This window comes from Chrysochloris asiatica, unplaced genomic scaffold, assembly GCF_000296735.1.
Source record: "Chrysochloris asiatica unplaced genomic scaffold, ChrAsi1.0 scaffold00100, whole genome shotgun sequence".
In the NCBI taxonomy this organism is placed as follows: Eukaryota; Metazoa; Chordata; class Mammalia; order Afrosoricida; family Chrysochloridae; genus Chrysochloris; species Chrysochloris asiatica.
The window spans coordinates 4,702,309-4,719,109 of NW_006408618.1; the positions used below are offsets into that span (position 1 = coordinate 4,702,309).

The 16,801-nt window shown below is 39.1% G+C and overlaps 1 protein-coding gene across 4 annotated transcripts in view; it reads left to right on the forward strand.

Annotated features, from left to right (window-relative positions):
* RABGAP1L (RAB GTPase activating protein 1-like) overlaps window positions 1-16,801 on the forward strand; it is a 958,953-nt gene that overhangs the window by 780,611 nt on the left and 161,541 nt on the right. Inside the window, exon 1 of one of the 4 annotated variants that reach the window (XM_006867065.1) lies at window positions 3,521-3,811. The exons of the other annotated variants lie outside the window; for them this stretch is intronic. Coding sequence (XP_006867127.1) covers window positions 3,644-3,811 — 168 coding nt within the window. The 5' untranslated portion in view covers window positions 3,521-3,643. Of the gene's footprint in view, window positions 1-3,520; window positions 3,812-16,801 lie in introns of those variants that run through there. 4 annotated transcript variants of the gene reach the window in all.

Sequence of the window (16,801 nt, forward strand, 5' to 3'; positions counted from 1 at the left end):
GGGAAATTTTGTAAGCAAAGGCAGCACACTTTTGATAGAGAAACTGGCTTATTTTAATGCCTTATACATAGCATTTTGTTAAAGGTATTTAAAATACATGTAACTTTGGCATGCTTGTTAAAATATCATATTTTAATTACTTAACATTTGTTGTGGTGGTGGTAGTGGTTGTTAAGTGCTGTCTACTCGGTTCTGACTCATAGTCACCCTGTATAGAGCTTCTGAGGAGCAGCTGGTGAGTTTGAACCACTGACCTTGCAGTTCAAACTGACCTTGCAACCCAGTGCTTTATCCTACAGCACCCCACTAAGACTCCTATATTCAATATGTAGTACCTTTAATTTTTAAAATTTAGCAAAAATTTAACATTTTTGTGAACATCTGAACGGAACCACACAGTCCCAAAATCTTTTGATTACTCATAGTTAATTTAACTGAAATCCTTTGGGACAAAAAAGTCTTTATTTCTGGTTCGTATAAGAAAAAATAAATGTTTCTGCTAGTATTATTTTAGACCAAGTCAGCTGAATAAAACAGAACATTTTCCCTATCCTTTAAAAAACTCCTGTAAGCAATAAGTCAATATCACAATGGTACCTTGGCTTTATGTAGCAGTGTTATTCACACTTCAACAGCCGCCGCACACTTGTTTCAAACAAAATATAATGCAGAGTCCCAGGATGTAAGCAAGATCAAGAATGGAGCTGTTACTCACATGTGTTGTTGTGTGTTCTGTATATACAAGGAGATGAGGTGTAAAATGCCCCAAATCTCTTCCTTGCAAGTGTACCTCTTCCAGCTCAGCCATTTGCCACCCTTTTACCAGTTGCCATTGAGTTGACCCCCAATGATGGAGACCCCATGAACATTGGAGCTGAACTGTCAGTGGCTGAGTTTTTGGAAGTAGATTGCCAGGCCTTTCTGCTGAGGTGCCTCTGGGAAGACTTAAACTTACAACCTTTCAGTTAACAGCCAAGCGTATTGACATTAACTATTTGTACCACTCAGTAACTCAACCCTCACCCTAGGTAATCCGTAATACATTTCCTCTAAAGTTCTAGGGATGAACTCTAGGGTCATTTTACATTAAAATTCTCTATCTAATTTTTTTAAAACAAATTTTTAAAGAAGCCAAAGGCTAGGCAGCAATATGTAAAAACGTCATTTAAAACATTTTGTTAAATAATACCTTAAAAATATAATAACAACAATGAAGGTTTTTATTTTCCTGAGAACTTGAAAAAAAATTTTTATTTTTGTTATACGTGGTATTATCTCTCTTTCTGTTTATTTCTCTTTATCTACAATTCCATAATTAATCTGTTTCTATAACCAGGGTCACAAAAATATGTCAGTAAATATGTTTCTTCTTTATTACTTGCATAGATTTGTAATTCTTGGTTGTCAGAGTAAGAAACAGGACTCTGAAGGAACTTGCTGTCTGTAGCCTTGCTACAACTGGAGTGGAGACTCACGGCAGAACTCCAGAGCCAAGGTGCTAACTCTATCTCAGTTAGGTGAAGAAAAAGTTAAGAAACTGCCCCCATTTGGCTACAGCTGATTAATTCACATCAATGAAACTGAAGTTATAACGCTTTACCACTTAGATTGTAACATTTTTAACTGTGGCTAATTGCCACTTATGGATGACTAGAAAAGGATTTATTTTATCACTGGTTTTCAAAACAATATTTTGAACTAATAACTGAGTGTTTATCAAGATCTAGTAAGCAATTCTGATGGTGCTGTAGTTACACCACTCAGCTGGTAAGCAAAAGGTTAGGGTTTGAACCTACCAGCCACTCTGTGGGAGAAAGATGTGGCAGTTTGCTCCTGTAAAAATGTATGGCCTGGGAAACCCTATGGGGCAGTTCTCCTCTGTCCTGAGGGGTTACTCTGAGTTGGATTCATCTCAACAGCAATGGGATTGGGGTTTAATACTCCTATGACAGCTGTGGGTTTGTTGTTATTTGGGGGGCATGGTTTAATAGCAAGATCTCTGAGTGGTACAAACAGTGTACACTTGGCTATCAACTAGAAGGTTCCTGGGTAGCACAAATGATTTGCACTGGATTACTAACCAAAAGGTTGGAGGTTCAAACCTACTCAGTGGCACTACAGAAGAAAGACATGGCAAACTACCTCTATAAAGAATGCAGTCAAGAAAACCGTATGAAACTTCATTCTGCTCGGTAACACCTGGGCTCACCATGACTTAGGGTTGATTCAACAGCAGCAGATTTTTATGATATAATAAGAAAGTGGGAAGTCCTCATGTGGTGCTGTAGGATAAGCACTGGGCTGTTAATCACAAGGTCTGCATTTCAAACCTACCTGCTGTGCATAAGGTTGCTATGGGTCGGCACCAACTCCAGGGCACCTAACAACAACAACAATCAGCTCCTCAAAAACCTTATACAGGGTCCCTAAGAATGAAACTGACTTGAGGGAACTTAACAACAACAAGAAGAAAGTTAATGATCTATTGATATTATTATTAGAATCTCAAGTTCACTAGCTCCTTAACTTACTTACATTGTATGTTTTTATGTTTTTATCATACACCATGACAATCTTGTTTTTATTTGTGGTCAGCCTTCTGCTGCACATCCTAGTATTGCAAAGTGTCATTATTACTGAACAAACATTTCAACTTTAGGGTGTGTCGTTTCCTGGATGTTTGTTTGGTCCTTGCTCTTCTACACTCCATCATTTTGTCAGAGCACCTCTCCTCTGTGATTTCAGTGATTCAAAAGAGACTGTAACACCCCACTTTAAATTCACAGTATAAGATCAGACTTGAATCTGTTCTTGTTATTAGAAAGCAGGAGTGAATAAAGGCCGCCCTTTTAGCTGGCAGACTCTGATTTTTCTGTGAGCGTCACATGTTAAGAGAAGCGAGTTCATCTGTCTGTGGGTTTAGGGTTCAACAACATAAGCTGTCAGACTACCACTGATTGAAGGTGGACTGGGAGGGAGAAGCGCATCTGTCCAAAGGCTCGCCATTGGCTTCCTATTACAGCATTCTCCCCCGAGACACACTCTGCATGCTCATTCACCTACCTCCTCCTCTTCCCTCCCCTTCCTTTCCTACCCCTTCATTACTGATTCACAGCGAGAGGCAGTAGCAGCAGCTCTGCTTGTCACGAATCGAGGATTGCAATGAGCTCATCCTTTTCTCCTTGCAGCTTCACAACTGCCCTGCTCCCTGGCTACTGCTGCCGCCGCCTGCTCACACTCACACAACACACACACATGCAGGCACTCTCTCTCTCTCTCATGCACACACACACACCCCACTCTCTCATGCTAGACCCTTCTAGGCAGCTTGTCTGTTTTCACACATGTATCTGAACTCTCCTGCACCACTCTTGACCATTTTCTTGCCTTTGATTACGTTTATCCTTTTTTTCATTTAGATCAGGATTTGATTTGATTTTCATTTTTCCAGTCTACTTTGGTGTTCACTGAATAATTTTGCCAAAAATGTTTTTTTTGTGGAGACATTAGCTGAAAATTTCCAGCACAGGCTGGCTTGTGCATCCTCCCTGGGAGACGGAAGCCTGGCTCCCCTCCCACCGCAGTTCTTAAAATTGTGGCTAAGAGATTCAGCTCTCTCATTCTGGATACCTACTTACTGCTCATGGAAGAAGGGGTGCCCTGCCCAGCCCCAGCTGCTAAGCTCACACCTCCTGTCAGAAAGTCCCAGGACATGCACGACGAGAGGAGCAAGCTGGTGAATGAGTATGCGTGTCGAGTGTTGGAACTTCTGGGGATGGGGCATCGACTGTTTGTACCTCGGCTTCTGGCGGTGAGACTGTTTTTCATTGAACTTCATTTTTAGGGAATCTGTCACCCTCTGTTAGAATCCCTGGTCTCCATGAAAGAGACTAGACTGGTGATCTCCTGTTTCCTTCTCCCTGTCCCCAATGCATGGAGAAGGAAGTGCTGAATGGCCACTGCTGTGGGCCTCTCTCCGAGTCTGCTCCATGCCACTCCTTAAATTGGCTAGAGACTATAGATAGCTCTTTTTTTCTGAGCCCTGGTCACTGTTGTGGCATTATCTCTGTAGCAACAGAAAGAAGGGGGAAAAAATGGTTTTCTGGCTGGCGAGGCTCAGCAAAAATGCCAGGTACACGAGTACTTGATATAGGCATTCTGTTCTTTATATCTCCAAAGGGTTAAAATTTTACAATATTACCAGTTATCTAGACTACTTGTGGTTTGCTTTCTAACCTCTCTATTTGATCGCTGGATTGGCTTCTTTTTTTTTTTTTTTTGATAGGAAATTTTCCTCCACTAAAAATACTGGGGTAGAAAATTGTAGATTTTCTCCTGGAATGATCAAAGTGTATATCACCATAAGGCTGTTGGATCTATGTTTTGCATCTGGGAAGTCTGGCTTGCTTGTTATTTGATTTCTTCCTCCTTCTCCTACCAAGGGGTAAAATTGAGTACCCACAGTCATTGGTGCAAGGTTTCTCTTTAATGCTTTGAGAACTATACCTAGCAACTGTTCTAGAATATAATTGGTCTACAGGAGTTCTATACCATTATTTGGTAATTGGACAAGAATAATTTAGCTTTGTCTATTTTATACAATGGAGTTTAATACCATTCCAGGCTGTTCTCTGGGTATGGCTATCTCATATCGCCAATACAGTTTTTGCTTGACTGGATTTAAATCTTTATTCCCACATGTCTCCCTCCAGAACAGTTCATCTCTGTTTATACTTACCTTACAATTAGTAGTTCAGTCTTCACTTAGGTGTTTGCATGCAGATGTCACCTGTTCTATATAATCATAACAGACCTGTTAGGTAGCCATACACAGAAGGGGTTTCCCGCCCTGAAGAAAGTCTGCTCTATGCCTACAAGATGAAGTGTAAGATGTAATGACCAGCATGCCAATACCAGGGGGTTATTTTCCGGAAATATTTCCCTTTTGTCAGTTGTGGAGGAGAGCAGCAGTACCTGATGCACATGCCTTAATGCTCAGGTGAGGTCATCAATGATCACCTGAATTTTTCTTATCCCAAGTCACATTTTAAAAAAAGGAGAAAACTGAAGATCCATGATTCTGTTAGAGATTTTTTACGGGGGGTGGGGGGGAGAGAAAACCTTTATTTCAAGAGCTTTGACACTAAGTGCTAAAACACAGCATTTCAACAAATTCTCTGCATCTCTTTGAGAAATAGGTTTTGGTCTAAAGCAATTCTATATTCTTAAAGACTGCCCAACTTTATGACTCAAGGGCCTCCTCCAGTAACTTTTTTTGGGTAATCCACTACTGCCTCTCTTTGGCATTTATACTTTTAGCATTTTCAAGAAAAACATGAATTGATAACTAAGAGTATCTTTCATGCTCAAGTCTGCTTTAGGGATGAATTTAAACTGCTTGTTGTTGTTGTGAAGTGCCGTCAAGTTGGTTCCGACCCATAGCAACCCTGTATAGGATTTCCTGTACAGCTGGTGAGCTTGAACTGCCGACCTTGCAGTTCAAATGGCTTTGCAGTCTGGCACATTAACCCACAACGCCACACTAGGACTCCAAACTGCCTGTAGCCTATAGTTAAAAAAAAAAAAAAATCAAAACACTGACCAGCAATAAAATCAACAAGGAGTTGGATTCACAAGGTCCAGGTCTTCAGGAGATCATATACATCTAGACATTGCAGTTTTATAAAGTCTAGGTTGCCAGATTAGAAAGCCCTCAGGATTTGTTTGAAACCAAATATTCTGAATGTGGGTAATGGTGCCACTTGAATTGCATTTGAAAAGTATGTGCTAAATTTTCTGTGGGACCATTGGAAATCTCAGATTTTATTATACACAGATGTACTTGAAAGATTATTGGTAGAAGCAGGTAGCTCTATGTTTTGGGAAATCACTTGTCCTTTAATTTGCAATATGGCTATGGATTGGAATATACTATCCAATAAGTTATGCTGAAAGTTTAGCATCTGCACCGGTAGAATTACAGTTGTTCAGTCTTGTGTCATTGAACTGGCTAATGACACAGGATCAGTGGCTGATCTGCACACAGTGGTCCTAAGAGGGATCTTGCCACATGCAGCAGTGCAATCTCTCATTCACCAATCAAGAAATCGAGCACGGAAGTTTTAGAAATTAATGCCTCCCAGTATCTTCTCAGTGACATTTCAAACATTGAATGGGTGTGGGCTTACAAATAACCTCATTTTATAGTAAACTGTAAAGATCCCAGCCATTTTTATTTTCATATAAGACAAGTTAACTTTTTTAATGAATGGATCAAATGCATGAATATTTGCTAAGACAGTGTTTCATGAATCGAGACTTATTGTTCCCTGAAATAAGCAGGTCCATCAAATTACTAGAGTACTAGCATCTATAACTCTTGTCAGAAAGAGGTCATTAATTGGATATAGGCTGCAGATTTGGAGCTTTGCTTATTGTAACTGAAAAGTGTGCTCTATAAAGACTAATTTCCCTCTAATAAATTTGGTAGTACATTTCAGATACCACCACCAGGCACTGGGCAGAATCACCAACCTAGGTTTTCTTTGGTGAAATAAAAATAACCCAAGCAACAGACACAAATATTCTAGACACCAGCTAAGTCATGCTTCCCTCCTCTAAAATCAGTGGTTCCAAACGATCCCCAAAAATCTTTCTCAGTTATATAGAAATCCTGGTAGATATTATAACTAAAAGAACGAAAGCCATTTAGGAAGAAAATAATGAGGGTGAAATAGAGTACCTTGTCTGGATTTTTCTTTCCCCTCTTTTTCATAAAAGGAATCAAATTTAAAATGTGTTGCTTATCAGAGGACTTTTAAAAGAAATATTTATTATCTAAGAATAATGAGTGGTTTGGAATCGAAGCATCTGGAACTAAAAGTCAAATATCAGTACTATTTTCATCTATCCTGCCTCCTTTTTTGAAAAATCACTTTAAAATGTGATACTCTTGCACTGAATTTTTCAGTGGGAAAAACACATTCAAAATGGTGTCAGCGGTGGCACTTGGCTAGAGTTCATGCTCTGTAAGAGAGTAGAATTTGGAGAAAGGGGAAACTTTTTATTCTGCTCATGTTCAAAGCCTCCCCATGTCCCTATATATAGTGGGGTTTTTATTTATTTGTTGATGTTAATAAAACATAGGAAGTTATTATCAGATCATTATGTACTAATAGTAGTGTTGGCTGTGGTTTCAATATATAGACTCTGGATACTTTCTGCAGTGAATCCTCAGGCCAAGGGTCCTCAGGCCAAGAAGGAGATAATACATACATGTGTATCTATTTATATAGGGATGCTGGTGGCATAGTGGTTTACGTGTTGGTCTGCTAATCAAAAAGGTCAGCAGTTAGAATCTACCAGCTGCTCCTCAGGAGCAAGATGGAGGCTTTCTGCTCCCATTAAGATTAAACAGCGTTGGAAACCCTATAGAGGGTCACTGTGAATCAAAACTGACTCCATGACACACAGCAGCAACAACAGTATCTATATATTTTTCCCTCCCAGCTGTTCCTTCAGTAGCCATTTATTTTTAAGTTTTTATTGTGGATTGAGTGATAGTTTACATGGGAGAACATTGCTTTTGCACTCATCCTATCGTATTTCATTTCATTGCAATGATTACAATCCCCTCCGTGCATCATCATTCAACAGTATTTGCTTCTATTTCCTCTGCTGTTTTTATTTTGTTTTCTATTTCTTTGATGTACACAAAAATACTCAGGAATTTATAATCATTTAAACAACCAAAGGGTACATTCTGCAAGCCTGCCTCCTGGCAACCAGCACATAGCCTTTCTCTTTCCATGAGTCTAGAGTCCTCAGTTGCTCTCTCTCTCCACATTATCATCTCTGCTTCCATCTCTGGTGTCGCTGCTTCTCTGGATAGGGTCTCACATTCTGCTCATGCTCTTCTCCCTTGATGGTCCTAAGGTCCTCTGTTCCTGGACTGTAAGATTAACCACTCCCCCCTTTTTGTTACAAAACTTCTACCTTGACAGTTATGACAATCACAGTTAGTCATGATAACAGTTACTTAACTATTGAATCATAAGAATCTTATCCCCATCCCCTCTCACGAGACTCATCTAGACAAGATGAAAACTATTCAACTTCCCCCGCACACTCTAAAATTAAACTCCTTCTTGAGAACTTGTAAGCCAGTCATTTTGTGCCTTTATTGTCCCCCCATTTTAGGTAGCCACTGTCTAAGTTGTCTGTCCCTATCAACCCTGCTTATGGAAGAGGTAGGATGAAGACTCCTTCCATCTCAGTTGGTATTTTGAGCTTCAGTAGCCATTTTAAGGTTCCTTTTCCCTTTTTTGCATTTCTAAACTGTTCACAAAGTATAGCAAAGCATTTGTCGATTCAATAAATTTTACATGTACAATTCAGTGGCATTGATTACATTCATCATGCTGTGTAAGCTTTTCCAAATAACTCTTCCAATGGTCAGTCATCGAAGATCAAAAGGACAACAACTACCTAAGGATGAAGTTGAGAAAGGATAGGAAGGAGAGTGGAATGGAAACAGGAACTGCAGGGAAGAAGGAGGATAACTGTTGTTACGTAAATGGAATTACAATCATTGACATGTAAGGAAGTGTCTGATTTGTTGAATATAAAACTGAGCTTTTCTGTAAACCTTCACTTAATTCACAATAAAAAGTTAAAAAAAAAAAAAATTATTCCTCCACCATTAACGGAAACATAGTGTCCCTAAAGCAAAGATTTCCCTTTCCCCCTTGTTGTTGTTGTTAAGTGCCTTCAAGTCGTTCCCCATTCATAGGGACCCTGTATAGTGCTTCTGAGTTTCAACCCTTGTGGATCAAAGCAACCTTGAGGCCCAGTGCTTATCTACAGTGCCACACCTGGACCAATAATAAACTTTGGTCTCTGTGACACTGTGGGTTAATGCGCTGGACTACAAGGTCAGATTAAACCACAAGGTTGGCGGTTCAAGCTCACTAGCCACTCCTTGGAAACCTTATACAGGGTTGCTGTGAGTTGCAATTGGCTCCATGACACTTAACAACAACAACAACGTTTCATATAAGTAGGATCGCCCAGTATTGTCCTTTTGTCACTACATTGTTTCAATTGGCAGAATGCTTAAAAATTTCATCCATGTTGTAGCATGCATCAAGACTTGCATTCTCTTTATTAAGATTTCATTTTGATCAAATTTCTTATGCTGTCAAATTGCATTGTAGGTTTGCTTTATTTTGTTGTTGTTAATTTGTGACTTTCTTAAAACATTAATTGTAATCAGTGATAAAAGAACAAAGGAGCAAATATGTGTATCTTCCATGTATACCTCTCTTGCAAACTGCCATAAGCATTGTTCATTGAAAAGAGATTACAGCTCTCAAAACAAGTTAAAGATTGCAAATAACAAAAGTCTCCCTGTATACTTTGATTGGGACTATCAATCTAGAAATTAATTTTTTACATCAAACTAAGTCATATATAGTAGGGTTTCAATTAAAGTTCATGGAAAAATTACATTATCTCAATTTTTCCACAAACTTTTTAAAGCCCTTGTATACATCTACTTTCTAATTTTCCTTTTTATAATTTTCTAGTGTTTTATTATGTGCCAGGCAATTTCTTAATTCTGTTTACTGGGCTTTGAATGTAAAGGATACTTATATTAACATCTACTTACCTTTTCCCTCTGGATATTTCTTCCTACCTCACTGAAAGGAAATCATGTGTTTCACTGTCCAGGTAATCCTTTTATGCAGTTTCTATTCAAATGAAAGAAACACTGGTGTTACTTTTGAAGACATAATTGGCAAATACGCTTCATATATCATCATGTAAAAGAATTTGAATGATAAGTGCCCCACCCCCCAAATAATATAAGGATTCTACAGAAAGTTTAGGGAATAAAAGATGGGTGCTAACAGAGCTTCTAATTTTCCAAAGTTATCTTTTGTTATTCTCATTTATAAGCTAACAGAGTTTTTTCCCTCATATAAGGAAAGAAAACATGCCATTACTTACTTAGATTTCTATAATTCTGATCTTTATTAAATTCTGGTTAACATTATTCAGCAAATAAGGTTGGGAAAGCAGTTATTGTTTTACTATTCCCTCATCATTGTTCAAGGGCAGTGTAGAAAAATAAATAATTTCCCAGCTGAGTAACAGCTTTTCCAGTATAAATCATTGCTTCTAGCCTGATAGAGTTGTGTGTAGCGAGCACAGATGGATAACCGATAATCCAGAAGCCAACACAACCTCTTCTATGTACTTTTAGGAGTACATTTTCAAAACGTGGATCTTATCATCCCCAAATCATGTGTTAAAACTCTTTTCATTATCAGGTTAAAAGTTTAGTATTCATATAATTGTAAGCTTAATTATAACCATTAGTTATCATCTCTGCAGTCTGCTCAATAATAATTAGTATGTGTGAGGACTGGTATTATAGCTATGGTTGCAACCATGTCCTGTTTCATAGAAAGCACCACTATTTCACATAAGTATTAGACAAATAATGCTGTATCATTGCTTGGCATTTTTTGAAACACATATATTTAACAAAATAATATATACAAGATAATTCAAATTTTGTCAAATGTATGTGAGATGTATGTGTATGGGGCATAGAGGAAAAAAGAGCTGTAAGTAATTATAGCAAAATGTTACTTGTGTTTTCTCTGGCTGGTGAGACCATATGCTAGGCTTGTTAAAAACATGCTTTCCTTTGGAGGCAGTAAATATTTATTACTTTCAAAACTTAAAAAATATGAGCTACTATGTAGACATATATACACATATGTATACAAATTATGATTAAAAAAAAGAAAGCATTCATTTTTGTTTGATGCATTCTGAATGTAAGACAAGTTTTTGCAGAGCAAAAAGTATCTGTCCCTTGATAGTAGGAAAAAAACCTCTTAGAGGGTTTTCAGAAAATGGAGCGTTGGTCCAATTGTTGTTGTTGAGTGTGTTGAGTAGGTTCTGACTCACAGCGACCCTGTATAGGGTTTCCAAAGAACGGCTGATGAGTTGAACCACCAACCTTGTGGTTCAAATTGACCTTTCAGTCCAGAGTGCTTTTCTTTATACTCTGCTTATGGTTTTACAAAGACATTTGAGGTGATGCTTAATGATTATGTTGTTGTTGTTAAGTGCCCTAGAGTCAGATCCAATTCATAGCAACCGTATGCAGGCTTTCGGAGAAGCAGGTGGAGGGTTTGAACCTCTGACCTTGTGGTGAGCAGTCCAGTGCTTATTCTACTCTTAAAGATAGAAAAGTGAAGGAAAATGCCCGTCAGAAACCAAGTAGGATTGCAGGTTATCTTCCCCTAGAACACTGGTAAGCAAAGTTTTTGTTTGTGTCACTTGTTTATTGGCTTTCCCTCCCTCCTCTCATTAACAGTGAAACTCACTTTATTATAGTTTCTGAAAAGAATACAAGATCTAACAATTCAGATCCTCTGCTTCATGGAATTAAAAATGTCAATGAGATAAAGGTATTGCCTTTAGTCACTAAAATGTCAGTCTTTTACTTGTGTTTTGACCAACACAGAGACAACTTTCCACATTTCATCCTTTATATTTGGGTTTGGAGTCTTGGTGTGGCATTGCAGGATAATGTGCTGGATTGCAAGGTCAGTTTGAACCACAAAGTTGGTGATTGAAGCCCACCAGCCACTTCTTGGAAACCCTATGCGGAGCCGCAGTGGGTTGGAACCTACTCAAAGGCACTTAACAACAACAACAATATTTGGTTTTAGAGTCCTGGTATGGGGCTGTAGGATAAATACTGGACTACTAACTGAAAGGTCGGCAATTCAAACTCACCAGCTGCTCCTCAGATACCAGATACAGGCTAGCTATGAATTGAAACTGACTTGATGGTACTCAGCATCAACATCATGTTTGTTTTGGAGTTCTAAAAGTACCTTAAATGCCTTAACTTAACTTATTTTTAAATACTGAAGGTTAAGATTATTTGCATTTTAAAAATGGGAAAATTGCGGATACTTATACAACACCAGGAATTAGCCAGAGTTGGAATTGTTGTTATGTGTCATGGAGTCAGTACCAACTCATAGCGACCCTGCGTAGATAAGGTTTCCAAGGCTGTAAATCTTTACGGGAGCAGAAAGCCTCATCTTTTGGTTTCTGACTGCTGACCGTGAGATTGTTGTTGTTGTTGTTAAGTGCCATGGAGTCGGTTCCAACTCATAGCGACCCTGCACAGGGTTTCCGAGGCTGTAAATCTTTATGGGAGCAGAACGCCTCATCTTTCTCCCGCGGAACCGCTGGTAGTTTCGAACTAATGACCTTGCTGTTCACAGCCCGGTTCGCAACCACTACACTACCAGAGCTCCTTTAGCAGCCCGATTTGTCACCACTACACTACCAGAGCTCCTTGGAGTTGGAATTAGAATGAATTTATTCCACTCCATGCTACCTTGTTTGAGTAACTAAATGCCGTGTACTTTCCAAAGGCAAGTCTAGAGAAGTAAGTTGCAGTTTCCACACCTTGTCTATTGGGCCTCCCTGGCTCCTCCTGATCCATGGTTGCCAGACTTTCTCTTAGAGTCCTGGTGTGGGGCTGTGGATTAATGTGCTAGATTGCAAAGTCAGTATGATCCACAGGGTCAGCAGTTCAAGCCCACCAACCACTCTTTGGAAACCCTATACAGGGTTGCTATGGGTTGGAACCTACTCACCGGCACTTAACAACAACAAACAGTATCAGAATGCGATGCTTTCTGAAGTATCACCAACATTAGTGTGCCTTGGAAAGGACAGACACAGGGTGCTTTGACTTCTGGGTCAAGAGAACTCAATCTGTGGGGGACTTCAACTTCTGATAGTTAGGGGGCTCTTTGGTGCACCTCCCCTGAGACTATATTTTAATTAAAAAAAAAAAAAAAAAAAAAAGGTTGCCGTAAAGTCAATTCCGTCTCACAGTGAGTGATCTGCTGTGTTGCATTAGAACTTCACTTGGGACCTTTTGGAAGCAGATTCAAGTCTATTTTCCAAGGAGCCTCTGGTGGATTTGAAATACCAACCTGTCAGTTGTTATTAAGTGCTGTCGAGTCAGTTCCAAATCAGAGTTGAGTGAGCGATGATGTATAGGGTTTCTGAGGAGCATCTGGTGAGTTTGAACCGCTGACCTTGTGGTTCAAGATGACTTCGCAGTCTAGCACATTAACCCACAGTGCCACACCAGGACTGCTGTGAGGAGCTGAGTAAAAACCATTTGCACTACCCTGACTGAGACTATAACTTCCTCCAAACCCCATCTGCTTATGTGGCCATCACTGCCTGGCTGGAAGTTGAATGTAAGAAGGTGTGTCATGTACTAATCTTTGATCCTAATGCCTCTGTTTTGTGTGAGCTCAGAGGCTGGGTTGGAAATTAGGGCTTTGAAAGTATCCAAAAATTGAATAACTATGCTGCTGCCTGCAAGCAAGATATTGCTTCTCACCAATTTTGGTCTTCTATTTCTGAGTAACTAGAAATTACTCAAACTGAAAAATTGGCAGTTCAAACCCTTCATAGACTCCTCAGGAAAAAGATGAGGTTATCTCCTCAAGCAAAGGTTTACAGTCTTTGAAACCCAATACAAGGTCACTATAGACTTGATGGCAGTGGGATAGGAGAGGTTGGTGGTGATCATCATGATGTGCCATCCAGGCAATTCTGACTCACAGTGCCCCTGTATAGAGTTTTCAAGGCTGTAAATCTTTCAGGGAACATAAACCTCATCTTTGTCCCAGGATCCACTGGTGGATCTGAACCCAAACGTAACCCAGAAGATGTGTCCTCAGGGACTTTTGAATAGTGAGGAAAGGACTAGTCCTGCCTCCCTACAGACTGTAAGCAGCTTGTCCTAAATTTTCTCAGTGAGAGCTAATCATTAAAACTGGTATTACAGGCTAAAAAACAAGGAAGACTAGGGATGTTGTTTGTCTGGTATAGCAGGTAGCAAGATGCTTTCCCAATAATTCAGCAGTTAATATTTTAGTTAGAGAGGCCATCTTTCAGGCTGAAGTTGTTTCCAGTCATTTGCTCTCTAACAAAGTTGAGGTGAGTTGGTAACATTATGTCATGCTGAACTTTCTATTCATCTCTTTTTGCCACCTTTTTAAACAATGGGAGGTGGAAGGGAGGGGATGTAAATCTGAAATGTACTGAAACTTTTTTTGTTGTTTTCTATTGCTACTGTTAACCTAGCTCTATGACTTAAATGCTAACTTATAGACCTAAAGGATCTCTGACAGGAGTCGGGCTGCTTAACCTCAAGGTCAGCAGTTCGAAACTACCAGCCATTCTGCAGGAGAAAGGTGAGGCTTTCTGTTCCCATAAAGATGTTCAGCCTCAGAAACCCAATACAGGGTCACTATACAGGGTCACTGTGAGTCAGAATCAACTCCATCGCACATAACCAACTAAAGACCTAAAACTTGGGCTAACCTAGACCCTTGTGAAACTATCCAGTGTGTGAGTTAATATGTTGTTTTACACATTTCTGTTTAAAGGGGCAAGGGATAAAATATCTATGTGTGTGTGTGTGTATTGAAAGACATATAAAAGTAGATTTCATTCATTCATTTAATAAGACACTTTGGGTGTCTTCTGTATGCTGGGGATATTGTTCTTATCATGGTGGGTATAGAAGCAGAAGCAATCAAGACAGATACCGAGGACCCTTTCCTTGTGAGGAGAAAGGGGATCAGATATAAAACTAAAAAGTAACTATGAGCTAATGAGGTGAGTAAATCTTATGCTTGAGCTAAAATGTGGATCACAGAGTAATTCCTATCCTTATGAGGATCTGAAAAAATATCCCTGGCCCAGGGAGCAGTAGTAAGTGCAGTGGTCTTTAAATAAGAATGAACTTGGTGTGTTCAAAAATCAATGTGCCTGGAATTACAGAACAAAAAAGGTGAAGTATTTCAAATTGAAGTTGATAAAAAGAGTTAAAATTGAAGGGGAAGATCAGTTCCCCAGATCATAGAGGGCCTTCTTGTTGTTGTTAGGTGCCATTAAGTTGGTACCGACTCATAGTGACCTTATGCACAAAAGAACGAAGTACTACCTGATCCTCTGCCAACCACACGATTGTTGCTATGTTTGAGCCCATTGATGCTGCCACTGTACCAGTCCATCTCCTTGGGGGTCTTCCTCTTTTTCTCCGACACTTCTCTTCACCAACATGATATCCTTTTCCAGTGACTGATCCCTTCTGACAATATGTCTCAAGTATGAAAGACGAAGTTTGGCCATCCTGGCCTCCAAGGACCACTCTGGCTGTACTTCTTCCAACACAATCTGTTCTCTTGGCAGTCCACAGTACTTTCAGTATTCTCCTCTAACATCATAACTCAAATGCATCAATTCTTCTACGGTCTTCCTTATTCACTTTCCAGCTTTTGCATGCATATGAGGTTATTGAAAATACCATGGCTTGGGTCAGGCGCACCTTAGTCCTCAAGCTGACATCTTTGCTCTTCAGTACTTTAAAAAGGTCTTGTGCAGCAGATTTGCCCAATGCAATACATCGTTTGATTTCTTGATTGCTGCTTCCATGAGTGTTGATGGTTGATCCAAGCAAAATGAAATCATTGACAGCTTCAATCTTTTCTCCATTTATATAGATGTTATTTATTGGCCTAGTGGCAAGGATTTTTGTTTTCTTTACATTGAGGTGAAACCCATACCAAAGGCTGTGGTCTTTGATCTTCATCAATCCGTATTTTAAGTCCTCTTTGCTTTCAGCAAGCAAAGTTGTTATCTTTGTATTGCAGGTTGTTAATGAGTCTTCCTTCAATCCTGATGCCATGCTTTTCTTCATATAATCCATCTTCTCTGATTATTTGTTCAGCATACAGATTGAATAAGTATGGTGAAAGAATATAACCTTATAGGAAATGGTAAATAAAATTTTGGATTGTTTTCTGAATACAATAGAACAAGGAGTCCTGGTTGCTCAGTAGTTAGGTGCTCAGCTGCTAACTAAAAGGACAGTGGTTCAAACCCACCAGTCACTCATGAGACAGAGATGCAGCAGTCTGCTTCCAAAAAGATTACAGCCTTGGAAGCCCTCTGGGATAGTTGTACTCTGTCCTGTCTGGTCAGATAAGTCAGAATCAACTCGACAGCAACGGGTAATAGATACAGTGGAACAGAAGAGCATTGTGATCTGAATCGTGGTTTAAAGAATATCATCTGGAGAGTGGATTGTGGGAAGCAAGAACAAAAACAAAGAAACGCCTTAGGGACTACTGCAGTGGCCCAGTTGAGAGAGGAGGATGGCTTGGACCAGAGCGATAATGCTAACAACACTGGCCCTGATATCATTTCCCAGACTTGCTTAAACTCTTTCAAATGCAGTTTTAACAGTTTATTAGTTTCACATCTGAATTTAAATAAAATAACATTAAAGAATAATTTCATGGTGGTGAAATACAGATAACAAAGATTTTCCTTTTTTTTAGCAATTTTTAAGGATTCCATTCAGTGACGTTATAAAAGAACATTTTTAAACTACTGTTTGATTTCTAGATGCCATGGAATTAAAAAAAAAAAAAATTACTGAAATCCTTGACAATTAAGTACTCATTGTCCAAATATCTAATTTCTTTTTTATTTACTTCTGTGTACATACTCTACCTGAATCTATAATATATATCACAGCCTTTACCAATGATTGTTTATAGCTATTTATTAAAATGTTTATTGTTTGCCATATATACTAATACTTTACTATAGAACATATAATATAGCAAAACATAAAGGAGAGAAAATATCCAGAGGAACATTT